The sequence below is a fragment of the Caloenas nicobarica genome, chromosome 1 (genome assembly GCF_036013445.1).
Source record: "Caloenas nicobarica isolate bCalNic1 chromosome 1, bCalNic1.hap1, whole genome shotgun sequence".
Classification (NCBI taxonomy): domain Eukaryota; kingdom Metazoa; phylum Chordata; class Aves; order Columbiformes; family Columbidae; genus Caloenas; species Caloenas nicobarica.
Genome location: NC_088245.1, coordinates 15022223 through 15034292, shown reverse-complemented (window position 1 = coordinate 15034292; position 12070 = coordinate 15022223). Strand labels below are relative to the sequence as shown.

The 12070-nt window shown below is 44.1% G+C and overlaps 1 protein-coding gene across 5 annotated transcripts in view; it reads left to right on the top strand.

Annotated features, from left to right (window-relative positions):
• Positions 1-1511: 1511 nt before the first annotated feature.
• Positions 1512-12070, top strand: part of SRPK2 (SRSF protein kinase 2) — a 143633-nt gene continuing 133074 nt past the window's right edge. For 4 of the 5 annotated variants that reach the window (XR_010608047.1, XM_065658689.1, XM_065658687.1 and 1 more), the window contains exons 1-2: positions 1512-1590; positions 1722-1806. Coding sequence is in view for 3 of the 5 variants with exons in the window: in XM_065658689.1 (XP_065514761.1) it covers positions 1575-1590; positions 1722-1806 (101 nt within the window). In the remaining 2 variants the exon portion in view is untranslated. Of the gene's footprint in view, positions 1591-1721; positions 1807-12070 lie in introns of those variants that run through there. The other variant, XM_065658686.1, reaches the window with a different exon arrangement.

Here is a 12070-nt window from a genome sequence, read left to right as displayed (position 1 = left end):
CTAAACTTTCTGAGCAGAAAGCCTTCTAAATTTCAGTAGAGTGTTCTGCCGCCTGACCTATCACACCGAACCATCACTAGAAGACAAACCACAACAAGGGAGCCATGTAACATGACTACATTGCAGTAGTAGTTTATACTGGAAATGTTTTTTCTTGTGTTCTTTTATGATGGAGGATGGGACACAGAAAATGTTTTGATTTTGAAATGCAGCTGTGGCACCTCATGAGGTCTGCAGTTTAGAAACTTCACAGCCCTCTTGTTTTCTGTTCACCGGGCTCTCTAGCTGGACAAAAAAAGTATTATACATTGTGATATCTCCTCTTTTGAGTTGTCAAGCTTTATCTTTGTGTTCCTCCCCCCTCCTAAATGGAACTAACCATAACTAGGGATTCAATTTTCTGTCTGGTTGAAATCCCAATGATCCAATTACTTAAGACCAGTGATTACTGCTAGTTCCCTTCACTCTCATAATACCTTGACTGCAGCTGCTTTTAGATCTTCATCCTCAGGGATTCTTTGTCTTGCCATTTACTCTCAACACTGAGTGACTGTTCCCCGTTTCAGTTACTATGTGTTTGAACCCCAGTCCCATGCAAAGATAAGCCAGACAAGCCTCATACTTGTACTGGAGTTTCTGATATGACCCAGATCATCTTCTGCACCAGGCACAAGGTATAGACACAAGATTTCAGTCATAACCCTGTCAAAACTGAAGCCGTGCTATGCACAGCACAAACGAGAAGTGGCAGTTACAGAGCCTGGTATCGCGGGCAACAAGATGTCATCGGCAATAAAAAACCAACCAACCAAACAACAATCACAGAATCACAGAATGTTAGGGATTGGAAGGGACCTCGAAAGATCATCTAGTCCAATCCCCCTGCCGGAGCAGGAACACCCAGATGAGGTTACACAGGAAGGCGTCCAGGAGGGTTTGAATGTCTCCAGAGAAGGAGAATCCACAGCCTCCCTGGGCAGCCTGTTCCTGTGCCAATTGCCAAGAGTTGTCCATCATGACAATTAAATAACTTAGTGAGAATCAGAATTAAGGAAATCTAATTTCCCTGGATTTGTGTCATGAGGTTAATTGGCCCTGGCATGTAACTCCACACAGGTCCGGGCACCAGCTAAAGCTGATCTGGCCCCGGCTGCTGCCCGGGGGACAAACCGCCAGCTCTCTCTGCCACAGGTCCCAGCAGGGCGCAGCTGCACGGTGCATCACTTCACCGCTCCGAACGTAACCCAGAATTTGGCAAGATTCACTTCCAGTTGGTTCGACGACCTGACAAACCCACCCCGGCAGCAGCCCAGTAACTCATGCGGGCCCGAAGAAGGGGCAGCGGCCGGCCAGGAGGCGAGGCTGCCCCCTGTGCCAGCTGCCCCCCAGGCGCGCTCCCCCCAGGCGCCGCCGCCCCGCCCCCGCCTTTCCGGCCGGGCCGCGCCTGCGCAGTTGGCGGCGGCGCGGGGGGTGTCGCTGCCGCCGGCCGGCGCTGGGGGCGCGGTCCCGACTGGCGGCGGCGCTGGGCGAGCCGGGGAGCGGCGCGCCCGCCGGGGAGCGTGCGGCGCGGGGCGATGAACTCGCGCAAAGGTACTGTACTGTACCGTGCACCGTGTACCGTGCACCGTGCCGTGCCGGGCGGCGCCGGGCGGCGGGGCGGGAGCGGGGGCAGCGCGGCCGCCGCTCACGCCGGCTCCCCGCTGTTCTCTTCTCCCCGGCAGTGCTGGCCCTGCAGGCCCGTAGGCGGCGGCCCAAGCAGTCCGCGGCGGCCGGCAGGAGGGACAAGCACCCGCCGCCCCACAAAAAGTGAGTACGGGAATCCGCGACCCACTGGGACGGAGCCTCCCCCCGGGACAGCTTCGCGGTCTGTCCTTCCCTCACGCGTTCCTCGCCGCCGCCCCGCAGCGTCTGTCAGGGCAGCCCCGCGGCCCGGCCCCCCAGCCCTGCGCTGTCCCGGCCCCGCCGCCGGCTTTGGCGGGGGAGCTGCCCCGCCGCCGGGACAGACCCAGCCCAGCATCCCCCGGCAGAGCACCCCCCGCCGCTCGCACCGCACCGGGGCCGGGCCCTCCCACGGGGGTGTCGCCACGTCTCCCCGGGGACCGTCCCCAGCTCTGGCCCCGGGTTCGGGTTCCTCGGGGCAGGGCCTCCCGGGGTGCACGGGCCGGCCTCTCTCCCCAGCGGGACCCGCTCCGGGCATGGCCGCGGCGCTTGTCTTGGAGAAACAAACCCCTGCTTGTCGGGGGTCCGCACATACTTGGTCTTTGCAGCCCTCGTGTCCCGTTTGATTTACCTTCCAGTTCTCTCATCCTCATGGTCTTCTTTCTCTCCTTGATTTCTTTCTGGCGGCACTGTCCCATCTATAGGCGGTCCTTTTGCTTACCCTGCTAACAGCCTGGTACACTCATCTTGCTCTCTGCCTCCTGCTTGCTACTGTCAGATGGTTTCATGTTCCCAGATGAGTTAAATTGCCAGCAATGCTTGCACCGGTATTTTTTTGTTTGTTTGTTAAAATCTCTGTTGTTCTTGCAGAAATGGACAGAAATCGCAGCCTGGTTTTTTTTGGTGTTTTTTTTTCCCATCTTCTGCTAACCCTTCATGTTCTTGTCACTGTCCAGTTCATTTTTTTCTCATTCTCATGATACCTGTTTTCACTGAACTATGTAGGAGCATTCTTCCATATCTGTAGTGTTCCCGCTTGTAACTACTCTTTCCTAGGATAATGTGGTTTCAGACTCCTCCCTATTTTATTTTTTTTTTCCTCATAGGATTATGTACTTCTCTCACTAACTTTTACTGTATTTTGTTCAGTGAGATTTTATTGGTGACTCATTGAGTCACCAGTAGACTCTTTGTTTTTGTTGATTGGGGATCCAGCCTGCTTACTTTGTTCTGTCAGGAAAACGTACATCCTGATATTCCTCATCTCTCTTCCTAGTCAACCAGTGTTTAGAATTGGGAAGAAGGGTATGGTGGGTGGATGGATTTATATCTGATGGGGTAAAGATGTTACTATGTGCTATAGTAAATGATTTAAGGGGCAAAGTCTTTTTCTTTCTGGTTTCTATAGAAGTAAACAATAATACGACCCTGACCCTGGAGGTTTGTTGTGTGTGGTGTGTTTTTTTTTCTTCTTAGTTATGATGAATGGGCTTTTTTCCACTTTGAGATGTGTAAAACCAATGAAATGCTGGTGTTGTGGTTGTCAGGCTTTGATAGCTAACTTTTTGTTCACATCCTGTTCTGCTACTGCTGTTTCCTCCAGCGTTGCATGAAAGCTGCATGATACTTTCTGTTGTGTGAATTTGGAGTTATTGCAATGGAAACAGATTTTATGTGTAAGATATGCACTCTGATTGGATTGGTTCCCTTGTTTCCCAAAACCTTTTGGGAAGTCAGTTTGTAACATTACATGGATTTGTTTTGCCACTTTGAAAACAAAATTAGCTTAAATTTTATTGTAACTCTAGGTTAGGAATTATTTTTGTAGTTTTCAGTTGCATCTTAACCACAAGGTTATTAATAAACTTCTCTTCTACTCAGATGATACAACGTTTAGTACACCTCTTAACAGGGCTTCCTCGGGATGTCCTGCAGAGTGAGTTGTCAGAAGTTTGCCGTCACGGTACCTAGTAAGTGCAGAACTGGCACTCTTTTTGAGTTTGCTGAAGAAACTGGCTACTGTGGCGTCAGGGTGCGCAGTCAGTAGCTGGCCTCTTGCCACACTGAGTAGGCATTTCCAGATGCAATGGTCCAATGTGTTCAGTTGCCTTGGGAAACAGTGGTTTTGCTGCGGTAGACAACAGAGCCATCATTTCTTCTCTGCTACATATGTTTTCTTTTTTCTTCAAACCACTTTTATGCTATGGAGGCGTCCTGTTCTGTTTTATGCTTCCTTATGAAAGGGAAACTCCTTTCAAGTTTTCAAGTCTCCTTGCATGTGGCTAAATAGCTTAGGCTCCCAAAGTAAAGCCAGCGTCGGACACTATTTCAGAAGACAATGTCAACAAATGTATCTGTTTTGTCCTGTTCCTAGCCTTGCTTTAAATTGAACTGCCACAGCATATACTGCTGTGTTAGAGCCCTACAGTATCTGTGACGCACATCAAATGCACAGTAGCTGCAAAAGAAAATGTTGATTTGAGGGGTGGAAATTCTATACTGTAAGTTCCCTGTATTGAACTTGTTCAGTACATGAAAATGATGACTTGGTTTTGAATCCAAAGCTGGGTTTTGGTTTTTTTTTTTTGTTTTTATTTTTAAACTGTGGTTCTTAGGAAGGCTCTCCTCTGCTGGGTCATAGCTTTATGAAGCAGCTTCCATTGTTGCTGGTAACAATGTACTTCAAAGGAACTGCAGGATTCCTCTTCTAGAATTGGCTAGGAGAGTTATATCGCATTGTCGTTTACTTGCAGGCTTTTGTTTGAAGAGTATTAAGATGATGACACAAGAAGAAGAAAAAATTACAGTGTTTAACTCTGAATAGCTTTTTGTCTGTTATGACCGTAATTGCCGTGGAAGGCTGTGAGATTGGTCCCGTAACTGCGCAGTGTTGACCCCTTAAGTCAATGGTGAGAATTGGTGGAGGTGAATCCCTATTTTTTATTAATAGGGTGGAAAAATAAGAAAGTAGAAGCTAAGTAGCTCATGAGATAAAATCTACTTGGTATGCCCTTATATTGAATTCAATTATCCAGGCAACTGAAAAAAATGGTATCTCACTATTTTAAGATAAGTTATCACTCCATTTTGGTTATAATAGATGGACTTGCATGCAGTGTGTACAGACTGTCCTGTTTCTGTCAAATATTCAGATTTCATCAAGTTACCCATACAGCAGGGCTGTAACTTTCTATCTTGGTTATTTGCCCACTTAGCGTATGTGGGCTTCGGGTGCTTAACATTGTGCCTTCTTAAAGAATACAATATACAGAAAGATTCATCTGAAAGAAAGTTGATTTTACTTGTCTAGATATAATAGTAATAATTCTTCTGTAAGGAAGTAAATAATTGCATGTATTGAGATTATAGAAGTTTAATTTAAGCAAGGTGTGATGATATGTTTGATCTTGAATACCCGAGTCAGTCCAATGTTCATCTTTGTAATGTGATAATAAAACACAGATCGAAGGCTTTTTTGTGGGATCCAATGGAATCTAGAGAAAATTTCAGTGTAAAGTAGCACATGTATTCATCTTTCTGTTTTGAGCTCTGTCTCATGTAGTAAGAAAACATCCTGCAGGTCTGATAAACTTAATTTCTGAAATGGGTATGGCTCCAGAATTTCCAGTATTCTGTAGAGGTCTACTTGTAGATTTGTATAATGAAAGTCATGTAAGTGTCAGGACATCTGTTCTCAAAGAATTATCTGATCATACAAATTTGCCAAGATTCATGCCTTTTTTGTAGAACAAAATCATAGAACAGCCCAGGCTGGAAGTGACATCGAAAGACCATCTTGTCCAGCCTTTAGTGGGAAAGGGAGCCTATGTGTCATTCTCTAGCACCTTGTCCAGCCACATCTTGAAAACCTCTAGCGTGGGGAGTCCACTGTGTCCTTGGGGACATTCTTCCAGTGATTGATTGTTCTCACTGTAAAAAAAAATTATTTTATATATCAAGATGAGACCTCTTCCAGTGCGACTCATGCCTGTTGCCCCTTGTCCTTCCAGTGTGGCTCCTTGTGAAAAGAGAGACTCCTCCTTTTTGTAGCCCTTTAAGTACTGTAATATTGTGATGAGGTCCCTGCTGAGCCTTCTCTTCTCTGGGGAGAAGAGGCCTAACTCCTTCAGTCTTCCCTCAGAGGGTTCTCCAGCCCTTTGAGCATCTTCATGGCCCTCCTTTGGGCGCTCGCCAGTCTGTCCATGAATTGTGAAGACCAGAACTGGACCAGAGCTCCAGGTGTGATCTGAGAAGTGCCGAGGAGAGAGTGATGGTTACATCTCTACCTCTGCCGCGGATGCAGCGCAGGATTGGATTTTCCTGCGTTGCTGCAGCGCTGTGGTGCTGACTGCTGTTCAGCTTTGTTGTCACCAGGAACCCCCGGTCCCTGTCAGCAGGGCTGGGCTCCAGCCACCCACATCCTGGCCTGTACGGGGCTCCGTGGTTATGTCAGGTTTTGAACAGGCAATGAAGAGAGATGCCATCCTGGGACCTTAATTTCATTTGTAATGATTATATTTGATGAAATAATGTTGGGCTTAGCATGCTGATTGTTTTATTAAGGAAAATACCCTGATTTGGCATAGTTGATGTTAAACAAGAGTACCTTGGTCAGGTAGGGAAAATTATTGCTTTTCATGTTTCTGATCATAGTGACATGAGCCGTTGGGGTGTAATGTTTATGATGACCAGGCCACTTGTTCTGCAGTGCATTTTTTTTTTCTAACTCTTTATTTACTGTAGCTACAGAGTAGGATGGTAATAAATTTTTTGGACAAGGCCTGGATGTGGATTTTGAAATATAAACATCTCTCTCTCTCTTCCTTTTGTTATCAAGATGATGGTGGACTGTAGAAGCTATTGCCTTTTTTTTTTCAAAACTACAATGTATATGACAATCTTTACTGAATAAATAAGAATGTCAGGTTGTATAACAAATGTAATTTGGTTTGATGAAGACTAGACCAAATCAAATTATTTTTAGTTTTGGACAACCTCACTGAATTCCCACATATTAACATGAAGGAAAGAATTCCTTTATTACTTGGTTTCTTGATGGTGTCCTAAATATGCTTTGTGACCATTTCAGTGATTTAGTGTGTGTGGAAAAAAAAGATTAGAAAGCATGCACACAATCCTTTTTGGTGACCATAGATTATCTAGACATAGGGCAAAAGTAAAACCTGAAAGAAAACCTCTTCTTCTCATGGAACTTTTTAATTGCTGCCTTACAGCGTGAATCTTCTTGAATAAAATTTGTGTAAAATCTTTAGCATTTTCTGGAGCAGTAAGAGTTGTAGAAGTAAATGTGTCTAGCTAAGCTAGAAATTATTTTAAAAAAATAGAAGTGTGTGACAATGAGAACATATCAGAAAGTTGTATTGGATTAAACTCTCCTAATTTCCTCCTTTAGAGGAGAACTGCTGGTCCTGTTGAGGAACAGAGGCAAGACATTTGTTTTACTAATTTACTCTTAAGAGACGAGGATTTTGTATTTAAAACCTGATTTTTTGTTTTAAATTCCATTCATGTTTTTCAAGGATTGCAATCTTTAAGGATTGTCGTCTTTTCACCCAGAAAGCTAGGGGCAAAGGTTGGCACAGGCTGTTTGTGCGTTAACTAGTGAACCACAAGGCAGTAGTGGAAACTGCACATGCTTCTTGTGAGCATACCTGCACTTGGACTGGATTCACTGATTGCTGATCCGTTTGTCATCTTAATGTCTGTAATAAAAGAGTAAATCTATATCAGTAATGAAAACTGTTTTCATTGGGTCTCTGGCTGTGATTGCATAAGACAATGAGCTTTAGATAATAAGCCTTATCGGGCTTCCTTTTCCTGTCTTCTCATGTGAAAATGCTACTAGATTTGCTGCTACACACAAAAACATAAACCCACACACACGTATACATAATAATGTATACAGAAGTGAAAAATTATTTTAATCCTTGTTTGAAGGAAGCCTGAATCTAGGTATAGATGAGGAAGACCAGAAATTTAATTGGTGACCAGGAAATTGCAGAAGTCTTTCAAAGCTTCCTCAAGTGTTAGTTATGCTCAGACAAAATAGTTATTTTGCATTGTGACAAGTTGTTTTTCTTAAAAGCCGCATCTGTTAGGTAGTTGCTGTGCCTGTGGGTGTTTGCTGAATGGATTCTGTTCATTGATCAAAGGCTATAGGTGTGCCCCTGGGCTCCCTATACGAGAACGACCATGAACTCTCGCAGTCTGAGGTGGTCTTGTATCTGCCCCTCAATTGTAACGCATGTAGGGCGATTGTTGTCTGCTTTTTTTAAAATTTTTTTTTATTTGTTCTTGGGATGATTTACTGAAGAATGTCAGAGAAGCTAATGTTAATTTTTTAAGAACCTTTTACAGAGGAGGACTGGGAAAGATTTAGGATAGTACCCAAAGTTATGTCAATATCTAATGAAAGCAAATGAGGTGACCTCAGTTCTCTACGGAAGAAAGGGATAGGACTGTTAAAAATGAAAACATAACTATATAGCAATTTTATTCATAATTGTTCCCTTTTCTTACTGATTACTCCTGTTGTAATTCTGCCCAACTCTTGCCTTTGTAATCTAGCCTGTATTTTAATAGTAAATAGCTAATTCGCTTCTAATTGCCTATGGGGACTTAGGGACTGGGCCCAAATTTGCTAGGCTGTTTTTAAAAGAAAGGAAAAATATTTAAAAATTCTTTTATTAATATTTGAAGGAACAAAAAATTGTCTTTCTACCCATCTTTATGATTTCCAATATTGTAAAGGAAGGGGGATAGTTCTGTTTAAAGGTGGCAGAACTTTGGCAGTAGTTTTACTCCTCTGCCCCTCTTTCTACCCCAGTAATACATCTTTTAGGATGAACTCTGCTTTTGGGAGCTGCTGTGTTTGAATGGATCCCTGACAATGTGCAGAAGGTATGTGGAGAAATGGCTAGGAAGATAAATGTAGTGTAATAATGCACGTTACTGAGCAGAACTGCAGCAGTGTGTACCTGAGCCTAAGATAACCATAGAAGTTTTTGTATTTAACAGAAGACATTATGAACAAGCACCTGAAAAAGGAGGTCTAAGTAAGTTTCAAAGTGAATGTCTGTAAAGGTAGTAACTTTTTTTGAGGTATATCTGTACTTTAATTTAGCCTACACATTTGGAAATCCTGTGATTAAAATAGTGCATATGTCTAAATACTACATATTCTAATTTTGTTCAGCAAAACAGCTGGTGGACTTTTGACTTTTATATCAAGGTCCTGGATAATGGAATAATATTCTACTAAGGAGTCTCTTTGAGTGTTAATGCTAGAGGAATCTTATCTTGAACTTGTTGGTTAAAGGCAAATTACTGTTTTTTTCCTCAACTGAAGTTAGTCAATTGGAAGTCAATAATTTGAATGTTGGAGACTAAAATAATCAAGGGCTTCAGTTGCCTTGAGCTATTGTCAATGCTTAGTTTGCAGTTTTCTAAAATGAGTGGGAGAATTCCATAGTTAAAGGTTAATTATATTTTCCTATCCCTAAGGAAAAAAGTTAATATCTCTGTTGTTCTTGTTGAAGCGATAAAGGTCAGCGCTATCTAGGTACAATATCGGTACCTTAAATTCTGTTATTAAAATCAATTGTTTACTAATTTTCAAATTGTACTAAAATTATACTGTTCTCTCTTGGAATGTCTTTTTTTTCTTCCCATTGATCAGTCTCTTCTATTCTCCCCATCACCCCAGTAATTTCTGTTTAATAGTTGTGCTTGTCTCCCACTCACTACCCTCCTGCTATTGCTCACCTATATGTGCTGTTATTCCCTCCTCACGATCTGAGACATATCTGTTTGTATAACATGATTGAGCTGTATCTTCAAGAGAGAAGGTACAGCCTGCAGAGAAGGGCCACTCCTCCCTCTTCCAGAGTGCTTAGGAGAGAAGCAACTCCAGATTCCTTCCCAGGACCTTCAGAAGGTTGGGCTTTGGTTTGGGTTGGTCCTGCTGAGCCGTGGGCAGTTGCACAGGCTGTGCCTGCTCCGTTGTGCTACGCAGGGCTGTGGAAGCGCATTAAAGCAGCTGGTTTTATTCCTTTCTCCTGCCAGAGTCTGAATACCCAGTGGTCACTTAGCAGTTTTGGTGAGGGACAGGAGGGCAGTTTGAGATCATGTATCCTGTAGAAGCAAAACAGTAAAATGCTGAACCCTAGAAACAAGTAAGGAATATGTTATCAAAATCCAAGTAGAAAGTAATTAAAAGAATGCCAGTTAAGTGCAACTAAGGCTGTAGTTAAGTACACAGCGAAGACAACTTTCACAGAATCACAGAATATTAGGGATTGGGAGGGACCTCAAAAGATCATCTAGTCCAATCCCTCTGCCGGAGCAGGAACACCCAGGTGAGGTTACACAGGAAGGAATCCAGGCGGGTTCTGAATGTCTCCAGAGAAGAAGACTCTACAACCTCCCTGGGCAGCCTGTTCCAGTGTTCCGTCACCCTCACTGAGAAGAAGTTTCTTCTCAAATTTAAGTGGAACCTCTTGTGTTCCAGCTTGAACCCATTACGCCTTGTCTTACTGTTGGTTGTCACCGAGAAGAGCCTGGCTCCATCCTCGTGACACCCAACCTTTATATATTTATAAACATCAATGACGTCTCCCCTCAGTCTCCTCTTCTCCAAGCTAAAGAGCCCCAGCTCCCTCAGCCTTTCCTCATAAGGGAGATGCTCCACTCCCTTCATCATCTTCGTGGCCCTGCACTGGACTCTCTCCAGCAGTTCCCTGTCCTTCTGGAACTGAGGGGCCCAGAACTGGACACAATATTCCAGATGAGGTCTCACCAGGGCAGAGTAGAGGGGAAGGAGAACCTCTCTCGACCTACTAACCACCCCCCTTCTAATCCACCCCAGGATGCCATTGGCCTTCTTGGCCACAAGGGCACAGTGCTGGCTCATGGTCATCCTGCTGTCCACCAGGACCCCCAGGTCCCTTTCCCCTACACTGCTCTCTAACAGGTCATTCCCCAACCTGTACTGGAACCTGGGGTTGTTCCTGCCCAGATGTAAGACTCTACATTTTCCCTTGTTGTATTTCATTAAATTTTTCCCTGCCCAACTCTCTAGCCTGTCCAGGTCTCACTGGATGGCAGCACAGCCTTCTGGCGTGTCAGCTGCTCCTCCCAGCTTGGTGTCATCAGCAAACTTGCTGATAGTACACTCAATTCCCTCATCCAAGTCGTTGATGAATAAATTAAATAGTACTGGACCCAGCACCGACCCTTGAGGCACTCCACTAGATACAGGCCTCCAACCAGACTCTGCCCCATTGACCATGAGTCTCTGGCTTCTTCCCTTCAGCCAGTTTGCGGTCCACCTCACTACCCGATTACTTTGTTTAAGCCAGATTTTTAGTGGCTATTTTCATGTTTGAAAACTGATTTTAAAATATTTTAAAGTAAATTCTGCTTCTGTATAAATTGTGGTTTCATTTGTGCTTGCATTACATGGTTCATATCCTACCACCTCAAACCAGATGATGTAGAACTAGAAATTGCTCCAAGAAGGAGGTGGTAAAGGTGATTGAGGGTATTGGACAGCTTCATTTATGGCTAGTGCTTTTCAGATCTGTAAAGGTGGTTAAGGAGCATTTTGATGTGCCTGAAAAATCGTAACTGGTATAGAAAGGGAAGAAAAAATAACTTGCCTTTTTCATTACAAACCAATGCTATCCAACGAGTGACTTTAATGCAAAAAAATTACTACTTTTTATGCAGTACAAGTTGCAGAGTGTGGCTTTGCAATATGTTATAGAGGCCAAATTGTAAATAGGCTTAAGAAGGATAAGACTGGATGCTAGAACAGCCAGTAGTTTTTAAGTATACTCCTGTCAGTGCAATTCGACTTTCCAAGCCAGTGTTTGCTGAAGCCCTGTCATGTAAGTTTGTCCTAATATACAGTGATCCACTTGTATACTCATATCTAAATGGGCACCTAGTGGTACAATACTGGCCTAGGTATGTGTTTGATCTAAATTAGTGTGGCAGCTCTTGGATTTGTAAGGCCACCTCAGTAGATCACTTGCAACGTCTTATTTTATGTGTGAGCCTGATGGTATCTGTGAACCTAGATCCAAACGGGCTCGAGTGATCTGACGTGTGCCACTCCTGTACCTGGCTGAGGAAGGAGCTGGGAAACTGGGGACAGCTACTAAATGTGAGTCTACAGTGACTCAGTAGAGATGTGTGTTTGAGAAAAGCTCAGCGAGGACAGTAAGGTAATGAAGAAGGGGTGGGGAGGGGACATGCCAAGAAGTGCAAAATACCGAAGGAATGGGAGTGCCTGAAATGCTACTTTTCCTGCAGACTTTGATGCCATCTGCAGGTCTGAGTTTGGTGCCAAAATGAGCCTGGGATTTCAAGTCATGAATCTAAGAAT